The sequence below is a fragment of the Salmo salar genome, chromosome 02 (assembly GCF_965601325.2).
Source record: "Salmo salar chromosome 02, fSalSal1, whole genome shotgun sequence".
In the NCBI taxonomy this organism is placed as follows: Eukaryota; Metazoa; Chordata; class Actinopteri; order Salmoniformes; family Salmonidae; genus Salmo; species Salmo salar.
This window is the reverse complement of record NC_138292.1, coordinates 5,655,515-5,678,861: the sequence shown is the minus strand read 5'-3', so window position 1 is coordinate 5,678,861 and position 23,347 is coordinate 5,655,515. Positions and strand designations below refer to the sequence as shown.

The 23,347-nt window shown below is 45.4% G+C and overlaps 1 protein-coding gene across 1 annotated transcript in view; it reads left to right on the top strand.

Moving 5' to 3' along the window:
• LOC106573021 (transcription initiation factor TFIID subunit 2) overlaps window positions 1-16,871 on the top strand; it is a 44,639-nt gene extending 27,768 nt beyond the window's left edge. The window contains exons 20-27 of the mRNA XM_082959238.1: window positions 117-310; window positions 1,177-1,316; window positions 6,402-6,471; window positions 8,012-8,121; window positions 10,695-10,927; window positions 11,131-11,313; window positions 14,629-14,731; window positions 14,899-16,871. Coding sequence (XP_082815364.1) covers window positions 117-310; window positions 1,177-1,316; window positions 6,402-6,471; window positions 8,012-8,121; window positions 10,695-10,927; window positions 11,131-11,313; window positions 14,629-14,731; window positions 14,899-15,173 — 1,308 coding nt within the window. The 3' untranslated portion in view covers window positions 15,174-16,871. The remainder of the gene's footprint in view (window positions 1-116; window positions 311-1,176; window positions 1,317-6,401; window positions 6,472-8,011; window positions 8,122-10,694; window positions 10,928-11,130; window positions 11,314-14,628; window positions 14,732-14,898) is intronic.
• Window positions 16,872-23,347: the final 6,476 nt, after the last annotated feature.

The window sequence follows — 23,347 nt, the reverse complement described above, 5'->3', positions numbered from 1 at the left end:
GGATCGCCATCGTTGGTAATCCTGTATGGTGTTCTGGAGTTGGCTGTGCTGACCACTGGGCCAGACTGACCCGGCACTAATGGCTTTAATGTTGTTGTCTTTCTCTTTTCCCCTAGTTCTCTGACAACTACTACCGTGCCGAGCTGATTGATGCCCTCACCAACTCCCTGACCCCGGCCATCAGCATCAGTAACGAGGTGCGCACCGTGGACAACCTCAACGGAGACGTACGCCTCATCCTGGAGGAGATCACACGGTCTCTTAACATGGAGAAACTACTGCCCAGCTACCGCAACACCATCACTGTCAGGTAGAGATAATCACTATATAAACTAAACATCCTGGAGGAGATCATCACTACTGTCCAGCTACCACAACACCATCACTGTCAGGTAGAGATAATCACTACTATAGATACCACTATACATTATACTATATAAACTAAACATCCTGGAGGAGATCATCACTACTGTCCAGCTACCACAACACCATCACTGTCAGGTAGAGATAATCACTACCATAGATACCCACTATACATTATACTATATAAACTAAACATAAATGGTGGTTGTAAATGGTGGTTTTTAGTGGTGGTACCTGTGGGTGGTGGTAAATGGTGGTGGTAAATGGTGGTGGTAAATGGTGGTGGTAAATGATGGTGGTGAATGTGGGTGGTAAGTGGTGGTAAGTGGTGGTGGTAAATGGTGGTGGTAAATGGTGGTGGTGGTAAATGCGGGTGCTTGATGTCAGTGTTTTGATTGTCCGCTTTTAGTGGCTGGTTTTACATTGTGTTGATCGATAAACGATTGACCAAATAGTGGTTGACCTAAAGTGTCATTGTTGAACTGGCTGGTGTGGAAGCTTTTTGGCCCTTGTACCCTCTCCCCAAATATTGCCAAACACGTCCCGTACAGGAAGCTAGTTGAGTGCCAGGGTAAACTTTCCCACCTGCATGATCTTATCAATCAAAATGCCTTCAAGGCACAATCTGCAACTTTGATTTCCAGTTGTAGAACTCCAAATCTTTTTAACCCTAAAGGGTATTGGTGCGTTAGAAATCAGGAACTATGATTAGGCTTATAGCTGAGTGACCCCTCTCTCGCCTCCATTTCTCTCGCTCTCTCGCTCTCGCTCGCTCTCTCCTCCATCCCCCCTCTCTTTCTTCCCTCTCTCCAGTTGTCTCAGAGCTATCCGGATGCTTCAGAAGAATGGTCATATTCCCAGTGACCCCTCTCTGTTTAAATCCTATGCAGAATATGGACACTTTGTGGATGTGCGTGTCGCAGCACTGGAAGCTGTGGTGGACTACACAAGAGGTATACATCAAACTAGTAGTAGTGAAGTTGGTAGGACACACCCTATTCCCTATGTAGTGCACTACATTTAGCCAGATCAACATAGGGTTAGAATTAGTCCCATAGGGCTCTAACCAGAAGTAGTGCACTTGACTACAGAGCATTCAGAAAGTATTCAGACCCCTTGACTTTTCCCACATTTTTTACGTTACAGCCTTATTCTGAAATGGATTAAATTGTTTTCTTTTCTCATCAATCTACACACAATATCCCATAATGACAAACCAAAAACAGGTTCTTGGTCACCTCCAGATCTGTGCCTCGACACAAGCCTGTCTCGGAGCTCTACGGACAATTCCTTCCACCTCATGGCTTGGTTTTTGCTCTGACATGCACTGCCAACTGTAGGACCTTTATATAGACAGGTGTGTGCCTTTCCAAATCATGTCCAATCAATTGAATTTACCACAGGTGGACTCCAATCAAGTTGTAGAAACATCAAGGATGATCAATGGAAACAGGATGCACCTGAGCTCAATTTTGAGTTTATAGCAAAGGGTCTGAATACTTGCAATAATGTTTCAAAAACTTTATTTGCTTTGTCATTATGAGGTACTGTGTGTAGACTGAGGAAAAACATGTATTTAATCCATTTTAGAATAAGGCTGTAACGTAACAAAATGTGGAAAGGAATACTTTCCGAATGCACTCTACAAGGAGACTAGCGTGCCATTTCAGACACGGCCTAGTTCTCTGGGGTGAACACCTTGACCCTAAATATCCCTCCATCCAGACTGTCACCAGTCAGTCTGTTTTAATCTCTGGGGTGAACACCTTGACCCTAAATATCCCTCCATCCAGACTGTCACCAGTCAGTCTGTTTTAATCTCTGGGGTGAACACCTTGACCCTAAATATCCCTCCATCCAGACTGTCACCAGTCAGTCTGTTTTAATCTCTGGGGTGAACACCTTGACCCTAAATATCCCTCCATCCAGACTGTCACCAGTCAGTCTGTTTTAATCTCTGGGGTGAACACCTTGACCCTAAATATCCCTCCATCCAGACTGTCACCAGTCAGTCTGTTTTAATCTCTGGGGTGAACACCTTGACCCTAAATATCCCTCCATCCAGACTGTCACCAGTCAGTCTGTTTTAATCTCTGGGGTGAACACCTTGACCCTAAATATCCCTCCATCCAGACTGTCACCAGTCAGTCTGTTTTAATCTCTGGGGTGAACACCTTGACCCTAAATATCCCTCCATCCAGACTGTCACCAGTCAGTCTGTTTTAATCTCTGGGGTGAACACCTTGACCCTAAATATCCCTCCATCCAGACTGTCACCAGTCAGTCTGTTTTAATCTCTGGGGTGAACACCTTGACCCTAAATATCCCTCCATCCAGACTGTCACCAGTCAGTCTGTTTTAATCTCTGGGGTGAACACCTTGACCCTAAATATCCCTCCATCCAGACTGTCACCAGTCAGTCTGTTTTAATCTCTGGGGTGAACACCTTGACCCTAAATATCCCTCCATCCAGACTGTCACCAGTCAGTCTGTTTTAATCTCTGGGGTGAACACCTTGACCCTAAATATCCCTCCATCCAGACTGTCACCAGTCAGTCTGTTTTAATCTCTGGGGTGAACACCTTGACCCTAAATATCCCTCCATCCAGACTGTCACCAGTCAGTCTGTTTTAATCTCTGGGGTGAACACCTTGACCCTAAATATCCCTCCATCCAGACTGTCACCAGTCAGTCTGTTTTAATCTCTGGGGTGAACACCTTGACCCTAAATATCCCTCCATCCAGACTGTCACCAGTCAGTCTGTTTTAATCTCTGGGGTGAACACCTTGACCCTAAATATCCCTCCATCCAGACTGTCACCAGTCAGTCTGTTTTAATCTCTGGGGTGAACACCTTGACCCTAAATATCCCTCCATCCAGACTGTCACCAGTCAGTCTGTTTTAATCTCTGGGGTGAACACCTTGACCCTAAATATCTCTCCATCCAGACTGTCACCAGTCAGTCTGTTTTAATCTCTGGGGTGAACACCTTGACCCTAAATATCCCTCCATCCAGACTGTCACCAGTCAGTCTGTTTTAATCTCTGGGGTGAACACCTTGACCCTAAATATCCCTCCATCCAGACTGTCACCAGTCAGTCTGTTTTAATCTCTGGGGTGAACACCTTGACCCTAAATATCCCTCCATCCAGACTGTCACCAGTCAGTCTGTTTTAATCTCTGGGGTGAACACCTTGACCCTAAATATCCCTCCATCCAGACTGTCACCAGTCAGTCTGTTTTAATCTCTGGGGTGAACACCTTGACCCTAAATATCCCTCCATCCAGACTGTCACCAGTCAGTCTGTTTTAATCTCTGGGGTGAACACCTTGACCCTAAATATCCCTCCATCCAGACTGTCACCAGTCAGTCTGTTTTAATCTCTGGGGTGAACACCTTGACCCTAAATATCCCTCCATCCAGACTGTCACCAGTCAGTCTGTTTTAATCTCTGGGGTGAACACCTTGACCCTAAATATCCCTCCATCCAGACTGTCACCAGTCAGTCTGTTTTAATCTCTGGGGTGAACACCTTGACCCTAAATATCCCTCCATCCAGACTGTCACCAGTCAGTCTGTTTTAATCTCTGGGGTGAACACCTTGACCCTAAATATCTCTCCATCCAGACTGTCACCAGTCAGTCTGTTTTAATCTCTGGGGTGAACACCTTGACCCTAAATATCCCTCCATCCAGACTGTCACCAGTCAGTCTGTTTTAATCTCTGGGGTGAACACCTTGACCCTAAATATCCCTCCATCCAGACTGTCACCAGTCAGTCTGTTTTAATCTCTGGGGTGAACACCTTGACCCTAAATATCCCTCCATCCAGACTGTCACCAGTCAGTCTGTTTTAATCTCTGGGGTGAACACCTTGACCCTAAATATCTCTCCATCCAGACTGTCACCAGTCAGTCTGTTTTAATCTCTGGGGTGAACACCTTGACCCTAAATATCCCTCCATCCAGACTGTCACCAGTCAGTCTGTTTTAATCTCTGGGGTGAACACCTTGACCCTAAATATCCCTCCATCCAGACTGAATGGCATCTTTCTCAGTCGTCAGTCTGTTTCACTCTGTGGGCTGTAGCTACTAGCTAGAGAGACAGCATCTCACCTGTAGAAGCAACATGCACACACACACACACACACACACACACACACACACACACACACACACACACACTCCCTGCTATAAACCTCATAATAAACTGTGTGGTTCCAGCCCTGAATGCTGATTGGCTGACAGCCGTGGTATATCAGAGGTATACCCGTATACCACGGGTAGGACAAAAACATGTATTTACTGCGCTAATTACATTAGTAACCAGTTTATAATAGCAATAAGACACCTCTGGGGTTTGTGTTGTATGGCCTATACACCACGGCTAAGGGCTGTATCCAGGCACTCCGCGATGCGTCGTGCATAAGAAAAACCCTTAGCCGTGGTATTGGCCATATACCACAAACCACAAAGGTGTCTTACTGCTTAATGAATCAACCTCCCAGTCCATGCTGTCCTCAGATAAGGCTCTGGACAGAAGTAGTGCACTAAAGTAATGCCATTTTGGACACATCCTGGGGTTTAACCCTAAATGTTCATCTCCCTCCATCCAGACAGTTTCACTCCGTCTACCGAGAGAGTAGAGAGTTCCTGTTATAGTAGTAACATCACACTGACTCCTACCCAGAGAGTATCCCTTCTTGTTATAGTAGTAACATCACACTGACTCCTACCCAGAGAGTATCCCTTCTTGTTATAGTAGTAACATCACACTGACTCCTACCTAGAGTATCCCTTCTTGTTATAGTAGTAACATCACACTGACTCCTACCCAGAGAGTATCCCTTCTTGTTATAGTAGTAACATCACACTGACTCCTACCCAGAGAGTATCCCTTCTTGTTATAGTAGTAACATCACACTGACTCCTACCCAGAGAGTATCCCTTCTTGTTATAGTAGTAACATCACACTGACTCCTACCTAGAGAGTATCCCTTCTTGTTATTGTAGTAACATCACACTGACTCCTACCTAGAGAGTATCCCTTCTTGTTATAGTAGTAACATCACACTGACTCCTACCCAGAGAGTATCCCTTCTTGTTATAGTAGTAACATCACACTGACTCCTACCCAGAGAGTATCCCTTCTTGTTATAGTAGTAACATCACACTGACTCCTACCCAGAGAGTATCCCTTCTTGTTATAGTAGTAACATCACACTGACTCCTATCTAGAGAGTATCCCTTCTTGTTATAGTAGTAACATCACACTGACTCCTACCCAGAGAGTATCCCTTCTTGTTATAGTAGTAACATCACACTGACTCCTATCTAGAGAGTATCCCTTCTTGTTATAGTAGTAACATCACACTGACTCCTACCCAGAGAGTATCCCTTCTTGTTATAGTAGTAACATCACACTGACTCCTACCCAGAGAGTATCCCTTCTTGTTATAGTAGTAACATCACACTGACTCCTACCCAGAGAGTATCCCTTCTTGTTATAGTAGTAACATCACACTGACTCCTACCTAGAGAGTATCCCTTCTTGTTATAGTAGTAACATCACACTGACTCCTACCCAGAGAGTATCCCTTCTTGTTATAGTAGTAACATCACACTGACTCCTACCCAGAGAGTATCCCTTCTTGTTATAGTAGTAACATCACACTGACTCCTACCCAGAGAGTATCCCTTCTTGTTATAGTAGTAACATCACACTGACTCCTACCCAGAGAGTATCCCTTCTTGTTATAGTAGTAACATCACACTGACTCCTACCTAGAGAGTATCCCTTCTTGTTATAGTAGTAACATCACACTGACTCCTACCCAGAGAGTATCCCTTCTTGTTATAGTAGTAACATCACACTGACTCCTACCTAGAGAGTATCCCTTTCCAACACGCTCTGACTCCCACACACAATCCCTGCTGATGATGAATTATGTTTATAAATCTCACAGCCCTGCCTGCCTACCTGGCTGTCAGGACAGAGGTGTGTGTGTGGTCTGTTTTAACATGCTGTTTATTGCTAGTTGACAGGAGCTCCGTGGAACTGCAGTGGCTGCTCAACATGGTCCAGAATGATCCGGCTCATTACATCAGGTACTGTGTGTGTGTGTGTGTGTGTGTGTGTGTGTGTGTGTGTGTGTGTGTGTGTGTGTGTGTGTGTGTGTGTGTGTGTGTGTGTGTGTGGGGGGGGGGTTGGCTGCCTAATACATAAAGATGCATCATCGTGTATTTATCTGGCTTCAAAATATGGGGACATTTTGTCTTAAGGCAGCAAGACAACAGGGTAGTTATTTATTTAGTGCTGTGTAAAAACAAGGACTGTTACAGTGAATTTATCAACTGATTAACTCATTTAGACCTGTAGTCTGAGGAAATGTATTGATGATACTTAATGCTCGGCCGTTTGAATCTAAATATATTCATCCTGATTGTTTCCCTTATTAGTGGATATTTTCCATGTCCCAGGAAAGGTGTTATGTGATGGTTTGTCCCAGGAAAGGTGTTATGTGATGGTTTGTCAGGGAAAGGTGTTATGTGACGGTTTGTCAGGGAAAGGTGTTATGTGACGGTTTGTCCCAGGAAAGGTGTAATGTGACGGTCTGTCCCAGGAAAGGTGTTATGTGACGGTCTGTCCCAGGAAAGGTGTTATGTGACGGTTTGTCCCAGGAAAGGTGTTATGTGATGGTTTGTCCCAGGAAAGGTGTTATGTGATGGTTTGTCCCTGGAAAGGTGTTATGTGATGGTTTGTCCCAGGAAAGGTGTTATGTGATGGTTTGTCCCAGGAAAGGTGTTATGTGATGGTTTGTCAGGGAAAGGTGTTATGTGACGGTTTGTCCCAGGAAAGGTGTTATGTGACGGTCTGTCCCAGGAAAGGTGTTATGTGACGGTTTGTCCCATGTAAGGTGTTATGTGACGGTTTGTCCCATGTAAGGTGTTATGTGACGGTTTGTCCCAGGAAAGGTGTTATGTGATGGTTTGTCCCAGGAAAGGTGTTATGTGATGGTTTGTCCCAAGAAAGGTGTTATGTGATGGTTTGTCCCAGGAAAGGTGTTATGTTACGGTTTGTCCCAGGAAAGGTGTTATGTGATGGTTTGTCCCAGGAAAGGTGTTATGTGACGGTTTGTCAGGGAAAGGTGTTATGTGACGGTTTGTCCCATGTAAGGTGTTATGTGACGGTTTGTCCCAGGAAAGGTGTTATGTGACGGTTTGTCCCAGGAAAGGTGTTATGTGATGGTTTGTCAGGGAAAGGTGTTATGTGACGGTTTGTCGGGGAAAGGTGTTATGTGACGATTTGTCCCAGGAAAGGTGTTAATGTGACGATTTGTCCCAGGAAAGGTGTTATGTGATGGTTTGTCCCATGTAAGGTGTTATGTGATGGTGTGTCCCAGGAAAGGTGTTATGTGATGGTGTGTCCCAGGAAAGGTGTTATGTGATGATTTGTCCCAGGAAATGTGTTATGTGATGGTTTGTCAGGGAAAGGTGTTATGTGATGGTTTGTCCCAGGAAATGTGTTATGTGATGGTTTGTCAGGGAAAGGTGTTATGTGATGGTTTGTCAGGGAAAGGTGTTATGTGATGGTCTGTGGCTGTGAAGTAACAGGATGTTAACCTTTACTTTCTCTCTGTTCGTTCAGACACAAGATTTTAAGCATGCTGGGTAAAAACCCTCCCTTCACCAAAGCAGCCGAGTCTCCTCTCTGCAACGAGGCTCTGGTCGACCAGCTGTGGAAACTCATGAACTCAGGTGAGACCTTAGTACATCTTAAATGGCACCCTATTCCCTATATAGTGCACCACTGTTGACCAGAGCCCTATTGGACCCTATTCCCTATATAGTGCACCACTGTTGACCAGAGCCCTATTGGACCCTATTCCCTATGTAGTGCACTATGTTTGACCAGAGCCCACATAAAGCTTGTTGGGCTCTGGATCAAAAGGAGTGTACTATGTAGCAAATAGGGTGCCATTTAAGATCAGACATAACTAATCAAACCTGATGAGATGCAGTACAGACAGAGACCCCCAGGCCTGGCTAGTCAAACCCCCAACCTGGGGCTGGTGTGATATCCACTCAGGCCTGGCTAGTCAAACCCCCACCTGGGGCTGGTGTGATATCCACTCAGGCCTGGCTAGTCAAACCCCCAACCTGGGGCTGGTGTGATATCCTCTCAGGCCTGGCTAGTCAAACCCCCAACCTGGGGCTGGTGTGATATCCACTCAGGCCTGGCTAGTCAAACCCCCAACCTGGGGCTGGTGTGATATCCACTCAGACCTGGCTAGTCAAACCCCCAACCTGGAGTGATATCCAGCCAGAGACGGAGTTAGTGCCAGAGACAGTTACTGCTCACAAATCAAATCCATGTGTGTAATTAGCTAACCTCAACAGTCATTTATCAATGTTTGTGATGGTAAGAGTTGCACAACTGTCTAATTTGATGTTTGCACTTTAACCTCATAGTCTCGTAGTCATTGTATCATTTCAAATCCAAAGTGCTGGAATACAGAGCTAAAACCAGAATATGTGTCACTGGCCCAATACTTTTGGACGTCCCTGTATTACATTATGTCCATGGTCCTAACTTCAACTGTCAGTCTGACCCATTATTACATTACAATAACAAACTATGAGCAAATGTTCAGCATCACATTACATGGACATCCCCCAGCAGGCTTATATAAACCTTGTTTCAAAAGATGCCAAACGTTGTGAAATGTCTTTTCAAAGAGAGAGACGTTTTCTCTTAACAGTCGTAAAACATCTGTTTCTCTCCCAGGGAAGAGAAGGATCACGTTTTATCATGTTTCTAGGTTTGTCCATGTCTTGAGGGATATAGGGACCTGCTGGGACGGGCCTCAATAGGGTTGTGTCCCAAATGGCATCCAATCTCCAAATATATAGTGTGCTACTTATGACCAGGCCTCTGTGTAGTGCAGTATACAGAGAATGGGGTGTATTTTGGGATGTAGACCATGTCTTGGGGGGGGGGGGGGGGGGGGCTCCTGGCTACAGTTCTAATGAGGTCAAACACAGCTGAGAGCCTCGGAGAACACTAACCTGCTCAAACACGGTCTGTCAGGAGGGGCCTGGAAACGCAGAGCTGGTGGGTGTTGTCTCAGACAGACAGACAGACAGTGTGGCCAATGGACTTATGTGTTGTTGCATCAAACCAGTTAGAGCTGTAAACTGCGCTCTTCCCAACAGAAATCTGTTATTTGAAAGACTTCCGTAACGTTTGGAAGAATAAGCACCTTTTTGAAACAAGGTGGATATTTTACTGGACTGCTGGGGGGTTGTAGATGTGTTCTGTTATTGTAGTGTACTATTTCATATGTTTTGAATGTACTTCTATGCTCTGAGGTTGGTTGTGACTGTTGGCAGTGGAACGTCGTTCTCGTTGCCAACCCAGTTTATGACTCGCAGTAATAAACTGTTGATAATCTGCCGTTTGTGTTATTATTCCCAGCACCATAACGTCAGTGATTACATTCACACCACTGTTATTATCACCTGGCTTGGAAAACAACTGAGGATCTGTTATGTTCAATTTAAACCAGTTAATACCAGTTAATCTCTATTTTATCAGATGTTATGTACATGATAACACAAACTATGACTGGAAACTGAATAAGCTACTGTAGTTTTGTGCATAATGTGCATTTCTAGTTTTCTCAAAGCTTTTCTAAGACAAAATAAGACCCTATTCCTAAACCGCTTCCTGGGTTTTTATGGATTTAACTTGACACGGTATCAGTGATTCCATTCATACCAATGGATTTAACTTGACATGGTATCAGTGATTCCATTCATACCAATGGATTTAACTTGACACGGTATCAGTGATTCCATTCATACCAATGGATTTAACTTGACATGGTATCAGTGATTCCATTCATACCAATGGATTTAACTTGACATGGTATCAGTGATTCCATTCATACCAATGGATTTAACTTGACACGGTATCAGTGATTCCATTCATACCAATGGTATTACTATCATTGGCTTGGGTTAGAAAACAATAGTGAAACTTTACAATGATCTGAACATTACTTTTGTCCAGCTGTAAAGTTGAATGTGTAAAGTTGAATGAAGCTGTAAAGTTGAATGAAGCTGAATGAAGCTGTAAAGTTGAATGTGTAAAGTTGAATGAAGCTGTAAAGTTGAATGTGTAAAGTTGAATGAAGCTGAATGAAGCTGTAAAGTTGAATGTGTAAAGTTGAATCAAGCTGTAAAGTTGAATGTGTAAAGTTGAATGAAGCTGAATGAAGCTGTAAAGTTGAATGTGTTCAGACCCTGCCATGTCACTGTTCCCCCAGGTACGTCTCATGACTGGCGTTTACGGTGTGACGCGGTGAATCTGTACTACACTCTGTTTGGTCTGACTCGTCCCTCCTGCCTGCCCCTGCCCGAGCTGGGCCTGGTACTCAACCTCAAGGAGAAGAAGGCTGTCCTCAACCCCACTATCAAGCCTGAACAGGGACCAGACACCACAGAGATGACTGGCAACACCATGGGCGTTCATATCCCTGTCATGGGCTTCACTAGCAGTGTAACAAGAAAAAAGAAATACTCATGATTTAACCTTTTTAATATAATAATATATTTTAGTGGGGACTTGGGCCTTCTTATCTTATTAAATCTTCACCTAAAATCTTTTCCGTCAACCTCATCTGAGTTTTGTTATAGCATAATTTCCCTTTCTCCCCCTCCATCTCTTCCCTCTGTCCCTCTCTCTCCCCCTCCCCTCTCTAGCTGGATGAGGGCCTGATCACCATGGAGACAGTGTCCAGCGTGTCTATGTCCAGTGGTGTGGCCCCGCCCCCTCAGGGTCTGAAGAGGAAGTTGGACAGTGTAGTTGGTCCGCTGGGCTCGTCCCCACCGGAGCCAGGCCAGGTACTGCAGGAAGAGGACACCAGTAAAAAATTCAAGATCAGAGTAAGGATCTCGAGCGCCGTGGGGAGACGCTTTTACTTGTCTGGGCTTTCACTACAGGCTTTACCCAATAATGTGTGTGTGTGTGTCCATGTGTTAGTATGTGTGTGTGAACCATTTCAGGCTCCCCTGAGGACTGAAGCAGCGCCACTGTGGACTCTGTGTCTGGATTAATCTACCTCTTTCCTTTAAACTGATACAGTCGGAACTGGCGCAGTCTACAGTCCAACTGGCGCGGTCTACAGTCGGGACTGGCGCGGTCGACGGTCGGGACTGGCGCGGTCGACGGTCGGGACTGGCGCGGTCGACGGTCGGGACTGGCGCGGTCCCATTGCTGATCGTATTTGACTTGACGTGAATCACTGTGATTGCTCAATCTTGTGATGGTGTTGAATGATGATGATGTTTCAGTTCAACACCATGGAGGAAGATCAGATCAGATGGTTATGACTGATGATGATGATGATGTGTTTCAGTTCAACACCATGGAGGAAGATCAGATCAGATGGTTATGACTGATGATGATGATGATGATGTTTCAGTTCAACACCATGGAGGAAGATCAGATCAGATGGTTATGACTGATGATGATGATGATGATGTGTTCAGTTCAACACCGTGGAGGAAGATCAGATCAGATGGTTATGACTGATGATGATGATGATGTTTCAGTTCAACACCATGGAGGAAGATCAGATCAGATGGTTATGACTGATGATGATGATGATGTTTCAGTTCAACACCATGGAGGAAGATCAGATCAGATGGTTATGACTGATGATGATGATGATGTTTCAGTTCAACACCATGGAGGAAGATCAGATCAGATGGTTATGACTGATGATGATGATGATGTTTCAGTTCAACACCATGGAGGAAGATCAGATCAGATGGTTATGACTGATGATGATGATGATGTTTCAGTTCAACACCATGGAGGAAGATCAGATCAGATGGTTATGACTGATGATGATGATGATGTTTCAGTTCAACACCGTGGAGGAAGATCAGATCAGATGGTTATGACTGATGATGATGATGATGTTTCAGTTCAACACCATGGAGGAAGATCAGATCAGATGGTTATGACTGATGATGATGATGATTTCAGTTCAACACCGTGGAGGAAGATCAGATCAGATGGTTATGACTGATGATGATGATGATGTTTCAGTTCAACACCGTGGAGGAAGATCAGATCAGATGGTTATGACTGATGATGATGATGATGATGATGTTTCAGTTCAACACCATGGAGGAAGATCAGATCAGATGGTTATGACTGATGATGATGATGATGTTTCAGTTCAACACCATGGAGGAAGATCAGATCAGATGGTTATGACTGATGATGATGATGATGATGTTTCAGTTCAACACCGTGGAGGAAGATCAGATCAGATGGTTATGACTGATGATGATGATGATGTTTCAGTTCAACACCATGGAGGAAGATCAGATCAGATGGTTATGACTGATGATGATGATGATGTTTCAGTTCAACACCATGGAGGAAGATCAGATCAGATGGTTATGACTGATGATGATGATGATGTTTCAGTTCAACACCGTGGAGGAAGATCAGATCAGATGGTTATGACTGATGATGATGATGATGTTTCAGTTCAACACCATGGAGGAAGATCAGATCAGATGGTTATGACTGATGATGATGATGATGTTTCAGTTCAACACCATGGAGGAAGATCAGATCAGATGGTTATGACTGATGATGATGATGATGTTTCAGTTCAACACCGTGGAGGAAGATCAGATCAGATGGTTATGACTGATGATGATGATGATGTTTCAGTTCAACACCATGGAGGAAGATCAGATCAGATGGTTATGACTGATGATGATGATGATGTTTCAGTTCAACACCGTGGAGGAAGATCAGATCAGATGGTTATGACTGATGATGATGATGATGATGATGTTTCAGTTCAACACCGTGGAGGAAGATCAGATCAGATGGTTATGACTGATGATGATGATGATGATGATGTTTCAGTTCAACACCATGGAGGAAGATCAGATCAGATGGTTATGACTGATGATGATGATGATGTTTCAGTTCAACACCATGGAGGAAGATCAGATCAGATGGTTATGACTGATGATGATGATGATGTTTCAGTTCAACACCATGGAGGAAGATCAGATCAGATGGTTATGACTGATGATGATGATGATGTTTCAGTTCAACACCATGGAGGAAGATCAGATCAGATGGTTATGACTGATGATGATGATGATGTTTCAGTTCAACACCATGGAGGAAGATCAGATCAGATGGTTATGACTGATGATGATGATGATGATGTTTCAGTTCAACACCGTGGAGGAAGATCAGATCAGATGGTTATGACTGATGATGATGATGATGTTTCAGTTCAACACCATGGAGGAAGATCAGATCAGATGGTTATGACTGATGATGATGATGATGTTTCAGTTCAACACCATGGAGGAAGATCAGATCAGATGGTTATGACTGATGATGATGATGATGTTTCAGTTCAACACCGTGGAGGAAGATCAGATCAGATGGTTATGACTGATGAGGATGATGATGTTTCAGTTCAACACCATGGAGGAAGATCAGATCAGATGGTTATGACTGATGATGATGATGATGATGTTTCAGTTCAACACCATGGAGGAAGATCAGATCAGATGGTTATGACTGATGATGATGATGATGTTTCAGTTCAACACCGTGGAGGAAGATGAGATCAGATGGTTATGACTGATGATGATGATGATGATGTTTCAGTTCAACACCATGGAGGAAGATCAGATCAGATGGTTATGACTGATGATGATGATGTTGTTTCAGTTCAACACCATGGAGGAAGATCAGATCAGATGGTTATGACTGATGATGATGATGATGAGATGATGTTTCAGTTCAACACCGTGGAGGAAGATCAGATCAGATGGTTATGACTGATGATGATGATGATGATGTTTCAGTTCAACACCATGGAGGAAGATCAGATCAGATGGTTATGACTGATGATGATGATGATGATGATGTTTCAGTTCAACACCATGGAGGAAGATCAGATCAGATGGTTATGACTGATGATGATGATGATGTTGTTGTTTCAGTTCAACACCATGGAGGAAGATCAGATCAGATGGTTATGACTGATGATGATGATGATGTTTCAGTTCAACACCATGGAGGAAGATCAGATCAGATGGTTATGACTGATGATGATGATGATGATGATGTTTCAGTTCAACACCATGGAGGAAGATCAGATCAGATGGTTATGACTGATGATGATGATGATGTTGTTGTTTCAGTTCAACACCATGGAGGAAGATGAGATTGACATGGAGAGTCCCCATGACAGCCAGGCGTTCATCCACCACCACCTCAACATCCTGGAGAGGCCATCCACACCAGGTCAGCACCCCGTCAAACATCCTGCACTTATCATACTGCTTCACAACTGGGCTTCATTCATGCTTTGACAATCTAGTCCTTCTTTTGAAGAACTTGATGCACTTCTAGCTGATTGGTATTCAGTACATTAAATCTGTCTCTTCCTGTCTCCTCTCTCCCCTCGTCAGGTAAGGAACCTCCAGCCGTGGACCAGGCCGTCCTCTCCCTGCCTGTCACCCCCTTACCTTCTTCCTTCAGCAAAGAGTCCACCTCTTCCTCCAAACACAGCGGTGACCACCACCATCACCACCACCACCACGAGCACAAGAAGAAGAAGAAGAAGAAGCACAAACATAAACACAAACACAAACATGAGAGTAAAGACAAGGAGAGGGACTCCCATGCCTTCAGTAACAGCCCTGCTAGTGGACGCTCCGTGAGGTCTCCATCCATGTCTGACTAGAACACAGCTCTGTCTCCTGGTTGGTCCTTCAGTAACAGCCCTGCTAGTGGACGCTCCGTGAGGTCTCCATCCATGTCTGACTAGAACACAGCTCTGTCTCCTGGTTGGTCCTTCAGTAACAGCCCTGCTAGTGGACGCTCCGTGAGGTCTCCATCCATGTCTGACTAGAACACAGCTCTGTCTCCTGGTTGGTCCTTCAGTAACAGCCCTGCTAGTGGACGCTCCGTGAGGTCTCCATCCATGTCTGACTAGAACACAGCTCTGTCTCCTGGTTGGTCCTTCAGTAACAGCCCTGCTAGTGGACGCTCCGTGAGGTCTCCATCCATGTCTGACTAGAACACAGCTCTGTCTCCTGGTTGGTCCTTCAGTAACAGCCCTGCTAGTGGACGCTCCGTGAGGTCTCCATCCATGTCTGACTAGAACACAGCTCTGTCTCCTGGTTGGTCCTTCAGTAACAGCCCTGCTAGTGGACGCTCCGTGAGGTCTCCATCCATGTCTGACTAGAACACAGCGCTGCCGCCTGGTTGGTCCAGAGCTATGAAACACAATATTATCTGCAAGAGAGACTGAGCTGTGAAACATCACCCTCAAGACTAGACTCCAACTGTCAGTGGTTCAACTCCTCTGAATAGACCTTACTGGTTTGCTACATGTCAACTAGCCTGGAATCCATACTAAATATGTTTCACTGTTTAAATCGGAGCTATGTTTAGTTTGGATTTGGAAAGTGGAGCCATATTCAGTGTGGATTCCCGGCTGGCCTTGCAGTCAATGTGGGGGGGGGAGTGTAGCCTAACCGACATTCTGTGACGTCTTCATTAACCACACTGAGAGGCAGACCTGTGTGCCTCTCCAGAAGGGAGCCCTTTGGTTTTAAAAGCATCCCAGTCTCCAATCACCTTAACCACACTCAGACACACCCACCACACACACACTTCTGGCTGTGCCTGTCTGTCTCCTACCATCATCAACAACATGTTCAGTTAGTGGCTGTCCTCACAAGTCTTTCCCTGTGTTTTATTATGTTGCCCTGGACACAGGGAATTACAGGTTTACTTTAACCCTGCAATTAAACTAAGAGGGGAAATTACACTCTCATTCAGAGATCCGATCAATTCAAAGGTGGTAGAATCAAGAATGAGATGTTTCTAAACGTTTAGGATGTAGAATTTATAGCAAAATAAAAATTATAATATAAATAATTAGGCTGACCTGCAGTAGACCATGACTGTTTGCGTTCTAAACCGCACCCTATTCGTTATATAGTACACTCCGTTTGACCAGGGCCCATACGGCTCTGGTGAAAAGTAGTGCATTTTATTGGGAATAGGGTGCCATTTTGGATGTAGCATGACTAATAGCCTAATTGCTGCCCTGTATGACATGACCATAGTGAAGAGTCATTGGGTTGTTCTATACCTGTTTCTACCCATGCATGTTTTAACTGTTTGTTTTTACTGTTAAGTCATTAGATTGTGTTCTCCTTGTCCCTCACCCAATCAGTAACTAGATTGTGGGTGGTCTCCTTGTCCCTGACCCAATCGGTAACTAGATTGTGTTCTCCTTGTCCCTGACCCAATCAGTAACTGTTCTTTATATTCATTATGTACTGTAGTTGTGTTGGAACCTTTTCTTCTAGGTAGGACAGGACTACATTATCATGAAGATGTTGGAAAATAAAGCTTCTGATGTCAAGAATGTGTGTTTTTATATCCTGGAACTTTTCTTCAATAACGCTCAATATATAATAGCAATTACGCTTTGAAATTTTGTATATGAAGAATGTAGTAACCAAGAGCATAACCTTTGAATAATTGCACCCACCACAAAAGGCAGATGGACATTTATCAGAGGAGAATGTAGATAGGATCTGGCTGTGTAGCTGTGGTCTTCAGTATCCTTGTTCTACCCTTACAACTTCCTCACTGCCGGCCCAGTAACAGCTTCCTCACTGCCGGCCCAGTGACAACTTCCTCACTGCCGGCCCAGTGACAACTTCCTCACTGCCGGCCCAGTGACAACTTCCTCACTGCCGGCCCAGTAACAGCTTCCTCACTGCCGGCCCAGTGACAACTTCCTCACTGCCGGCCCAGTGACAGCTTCCTCACTGCCGGCCCAGTGACAACTTCCTCACTGCCGGCCCAGTGACAACTTCCTCACTGCCGGCCCAGTGACAACTTCCTCACTGCCGGCCCAGTGACAGCTTCCTCACTGCCGGCCCAGTGACAGCTTCCTCACTGCCGGCCCAGTGACGACTACCTCACTGCCGGCCCAGTGACGACTACCTCACTGGGCGACTACCTCACTGCCGGCCCAGTGACAACTTCCTCACTGCCGGCCCAGTGACAACTTCCTCACTGCCGGCCCAGTGACAGCTTCCTCACTGCCGGCCCAGTGACAGCTTCCTCACTGCCGGCCCAGTGACGACTACCTCACTGCCGGCCCAGTGACGACTACCTCACTGGGCGACTACCTCACTGCCGGCCCAGTGACAACTTCCTCACTGCCGGCCCAGTGACAACTTCCTCACTGCCGGCCCAGTGACAGCTTCCTCACTGCCGGCCCAGTGACAGCTTCCTCACTGCCGGCCCAGTGACAGCTTCCTCACTGCCGGCCCAGTGACAGCTTCCTCACTGCCGGCCCAGTGACGACTACCTCACTGGGCGACTACCTCACTGCCGGCCCAGTGACGACTACCTCACTGCCGGCCCAGTGACGACTACCTCACTGCCGGCCCAGTGACGACTACCTCACTGCCGGCCCAGTGACGACTTCCTCACTGCCGGCCCAGTGACGACTTCCTCACTGCCGGCCCAGTGACGACTTCCTCACTGCCGGCCCAGTGACGACTTCCTCACTGCCGGCCCAGTGACGACTTCTTCACTGCCGGCCCAGTGACGACTTCCTCACTGCCGGCCCAGTGACGACTACCTCACTGCCGGCCCAGTGACGACTTCCTCACTGCCGGCCCAGTGACGACTTCCTCACTGCCGGCCCAGTGACGACTACCTCACTGCCGGCCCAGTGACGACTTCCTCACTGCCGGCCCAGTGACGACTTCCTCACTGCCGGCCCAGTGACGACTTCCTCACTGCCGGCCCAGTGACGACTTCCTCACTGCCGGCCCAGTAACATCTTTCAGTGCTCTGGTTCTTGACCTAATCTCCTCATGTCCCTATTGATGAGTTTCTTGTCATGTTTGCTCCGTTTCCATTTGAACTCAGTAATCATATTGCCAGATTGAACATAATCTACTCTATGGAATGTTCCTATATCTGCAACAATATACATTTTTATATTTGTTTTATTGTTTCCCTCATCAAACCCTGGATGGCAAAACAATCATATGTATTGGCAACAAACCAATGGCGCTCCAGTCCACCACTGACTGCCTAATCCTGTGGTCTGTCCTGGAGGCAGAAAGCACCAGGGTTAGTTAGGGAAAAACTCAGTCCAGGGTTAGTTAGGGAAAAACTCAGTCCAGTGTTAGAACCAGGGTTAGTTAGGGAAAAACTCAGTCCAGTGTTAGAACCAGGGTTAGTTAGGGTATAACTCACTCCAGGGTTAGTTAGGGTATAACTCACACCAGGGTTAGTTAGGGTATAACTCACTCCAGGGTTAGTTAGGGTATAACTCACACCAGGGTTAGTTAGGGTGTAACTCACTCCAGGGTTAGTTAGGGTGTAACTCACACCAGGGTTAGTCAGGGTATAACTCACACCAGGGTATAAATCACACCAGGGTTAGTTAGGGTATAACTCACACCAGGGTTGGTTAGGGTATAACTCACACCAGGGTTAGTTAGGGTGTAACTCACACCAGGGTTAGTTAGGGTATAACTCACTCCAGGGTTAGTTAGGGTGTAACTCACACCAGGGTTAGTTAGGGTGTAACTCACACCAGGGTTAGTTAGGGTGTAACTCACACCAGGGTTAGTTAGGGTATAACTCACACCAGGGTTAGTTAGGGTATAACTCACACCAGGGTTAGTTAGGGTATAACTCACACCAGGGTTAGTTAGGGTATAACTCACACCAGGGTTAGTTAGGGTATAACTCACACCAGGGTTAGTTAGGGTATAACTCACACCAGGGTTATTCAGGGTATAACTCACACCAGGGTATAACTCACTCCAGGGTTAGTTAGGGTATAACTCACACCAGGGTATAACTCACTCCAGGGTTAGTTAGGGTATAACTCACACCAGGGTATAACTCACTCCAGGGTTAGTTAGGGTATAACTCACACCAGGGTTAGTTAGGGTATAACTCACACCAGGGTTAGTTAGGGTATAACTCACACCAGGGTTAGTTAGGGTATAACTCACACCAGGGTTAGTTAGGGTATAACTCACTCCAGGGTTAGTTAGGGTATAACTCACACCAGGGTATAACTCACACCAGGGTTAGTTAGGGTATAACTCACACCAGGGTTAGTTAGGGTGTAACTCACACCAGGGTTAGTTAGGGTATAACTCACACCAGGGTTTGTTAGGGTATAACTCACACCAGGGTTAGTTAGGGTATAACTCACACCAGGGTTAATTAGGGTATAACTCACACCAGGGTTATTCAGGGTATAACTCACACCAGGGTATAACTCACACCAGGGTTATTCAGGGTATAACTCACACCAGGGTATAACTCACTCCAGGGTTAGTTAGGGTATAACTCACTCCAGGGTATAACTCACACCAGGGTTAGTTAGGGTATAACTCAGTCCAGGGTTAGTTAGGGTGTAATTCATTCCAGGGTTAGTTAGGGTATAACTCACTCCAGGGTTAGTTAGGGTATAACTCACTCCAGGGTTAGTTAGGGTATAACTCACACCAGGGTTATTCAGGGTATAACTCACACCAGGGTTAGTTAGGGTATAACTCACACCAGGGTATAACTCACACCAGGGTTAGTTAGGGTATAACTCACACCAGGGTTAGTTAGGGTAAAACTCACACCAGGGTTAGTTAGGGTATAACTCACACCAGGGTTGGTTAGGGTATAACTCACACCAGGGTTAGTTAGGGTATAACTCACACCAGGGTTAGTTAGGGTATAACTCACTCCAGGGTTAGTTAGGGTGTAACTCACACCAGGGTTAATTAGGGTATAACTCACACCAGGGTTAGTTAGGGTATAACTCACACCAGGGTTAGTTAGGGTATAACTCACACCAGGGTTAGTTAGGGTATAACTCACACCAGGGTTAGTTAGGGTATAACTCACACCAGGGTTGGTTAGGGTATAACTCACACCAGGGTTAGTTAGGGTATAACTCACACCAGGGTTATTCAGGGTATAACTCACACCAGGGTATAACTCACACCAGGGTTATTCAGGGTATAACTCACACCAGGGTATAACTCACTCCAGGGTTAGTTAGGGTATAACTCACTCCAGGGTATAACTCACACCAGGGTTAGTTAGGGTATAACTCAGTCCAGGGTTAGTTAGGGTGTAATTCACTCCAGGGTTAGTTAGGGTATAACTCACACCAGGGTTAGTTAGGGTATAACTCACTCCAGGGTTAGTTAGGGTATAACTCACACCAGGGTTATTCAGGGTATAACTCACACCAGGGTATAACTCACTCCAGGGTTAGTTAGGGTATAACTCACACCAGGGTATAACTCACTCCAGGGTTAGTTAGGGTATAACTCACTCCAGGGTTAGTTAGGGTATAACTCACACCAGGGTTATTCAGGGTATAACTCACACCAGGGTATAACTCACTCCAGGGTTAGTTAGGGTATAACTCACACCAGGGTATAACTCACTCCAGGGTTAGTTAGGGTATAACTCACTCCAGGGTTATTCAGGCTATAACTCACACCAGGGTATAACTCACTCCAGGGTTAGTTAGGGTATAACTCACACCAGGGTATAACTCACACCAGGGTTATTCAGGGTATAACTCACACCAGGGTATAACTCACTCCAGGGTTAGTTAGGGTATAACTCACACCAGGGTATAACTCACTCCAGGGTTAGTTAGGGTATAACTCACTCCAGGGTTAGTTAGGGTATAACTCACACCAGGGTTATTCAGGGTATAACTCACACCAGGGTATAACTCACTCCAGGGTTAGTTAGGGTATAACTCACACCAGGGTATAACTCACACCAGGGTTATTCAGGGTATAACTCACACCAGGGTATAACTCACACCAGGGTTATTCAGGGTATAACTCACACCAGGGTATAACTCACTCCAGGGTTAGTTAGGGTATAACTCACTCCAGGGTATAACTCACACCAGGGTTAGTTAGGGTATAACTCAGTCCAGGGTTAGTTAGGGTGTAATTCACTCCAGGGTTAGTTAGGGTATAACTCACTCCAGGGTTAGTTAGGGTATAACTCACACCAGGGTTAGTTAGGGTATAACTCACACCAGGGTTTGTTAGGGTATAACTCACACCAGGGTTAGTTAGGGTATAACTCACACCAGGGTTAATTAGGGTATAACTCACACCAGGGTTATTCAGGGTATAACTCACACCAGGGTATAACTCACACCAGGGTTATTCAGGGTATAACTCACACCAGGGTATAACTCACTCCAGGGTTAGTTAGGGTATAACTCACTCCAGGGTATAACTCACACCAGGGTTAGTTAGGGTATAACTCAGTCCAGGGTTAGTTAGGGTGTAATTCATTCCAGGGTTAGTTAGGGTATAACTCACTCCAGGGTTAGTTAGGGTATAACTCACTCCAGGGTTAGTTAGGGTATAACTCACACCAGGGTTATTCAGGGTATAACTCACACCAGGGTTAGTTAGGGTATAACTCACACCAGGGTTACTCACCCGGGTTAGTTAGGGTATAACTCACACCAGGGTTAGTTAGGGTATAACTCACACCAGGGTTAGTTAGGGTATAACTCACACCAGGGTTAGTTAGGGTATAACTCACACCAGGGTTGGTTAGGGTATAACTCACACCAGGGTTAGTTAGGGTATAACTCACACCAGGGTTAGTTAGGGTATAACTCACTCCAGGGTTAGTTAGGGTGTAACTCACACCAGGGTTAGTTAGGGTATAACTCACACCAGGGTTAGTTAGGGTATAACTCACACCAGGGTTAGTTAGGGTATAACTCACACCAGGGTTTGTTAGGGTATAACTCACACCAGGGTTAGTTAGGGTATAACTCACACCAGGGTTAATTAGGGTATAACTCACACCAGGGTTATTCAGGGTATAACTCACACCAGGGTATAACTCACACCAGGGTTATTCAGGGTATAACTCACACCAGGGTATAACTCACTCCAGGGTTAGTTAGGGTATAACTCACTCCAGGGTATAACTCACACCAGGGTTAGTTAGGGTATAACTCAGTCCAGGGTTAGTTAGGGTGTAATTCACTCCAGGGTTAGTTAGGGTATAACTCACTCCAGGGTTAGTTAGGGTATAACTCACTCCAGGGTTAGTTAGGGTATAACTCACACCAGGGTTATTCAGGGTATAACTCACACCAGGGTTAGTTAGGGTATAACTCACACCAGGGTATAACTCACACCAGGGTTAGTTAGGGTATAACTCACACCAGGGTTAGTTAGGGTATAACTCACACCAGGGTTAGTTAGGGTATAACTCACACCAGGGTTAGTTAGGGTATAACTCACACCAGGGTTGGTTAGGGTATAACTCACACCAGGGTTAGTTAGGGTATAACTCACACCAGGGTTAGTTAGGGTATAACTCACTCCAGGGTTAGTTAGGGTGTAACTCACACCAGGGTTAATTAGGGTATAACTCACACCAGGGTTAGTTAGGGTATAACTCACACCAGGGTTAGTTAGGGTATAACTCACACCAGGGTTAGTTAGGGTATAACTCACACCAGGGTTAGTTAGGGTATAACTCACACCAGGGTTAGTTAGGGTATAACTCACACCAGGGTTAGTTAGGGTATAACTCACACCAGGGTTATTCAGGGTATAACTCACACCAGGGTATAACTCACACCAGGGTTATTCAGGGTATAACTCACACCAGGGTATAACTCACTCCAGGGTTAGTTAGGGTATAACTCACTCCAGGGTATAACTCACACCAGGGTTAGTTAGGGTATAACTCAGTCCAGGGTTAGTTAGGGTGTAATTCACTCCAGGGTTAGTTAGGGTATAACTCACACCAGGGTTAGTTAGGGTATAACTCACTCCAGGGTTAGTT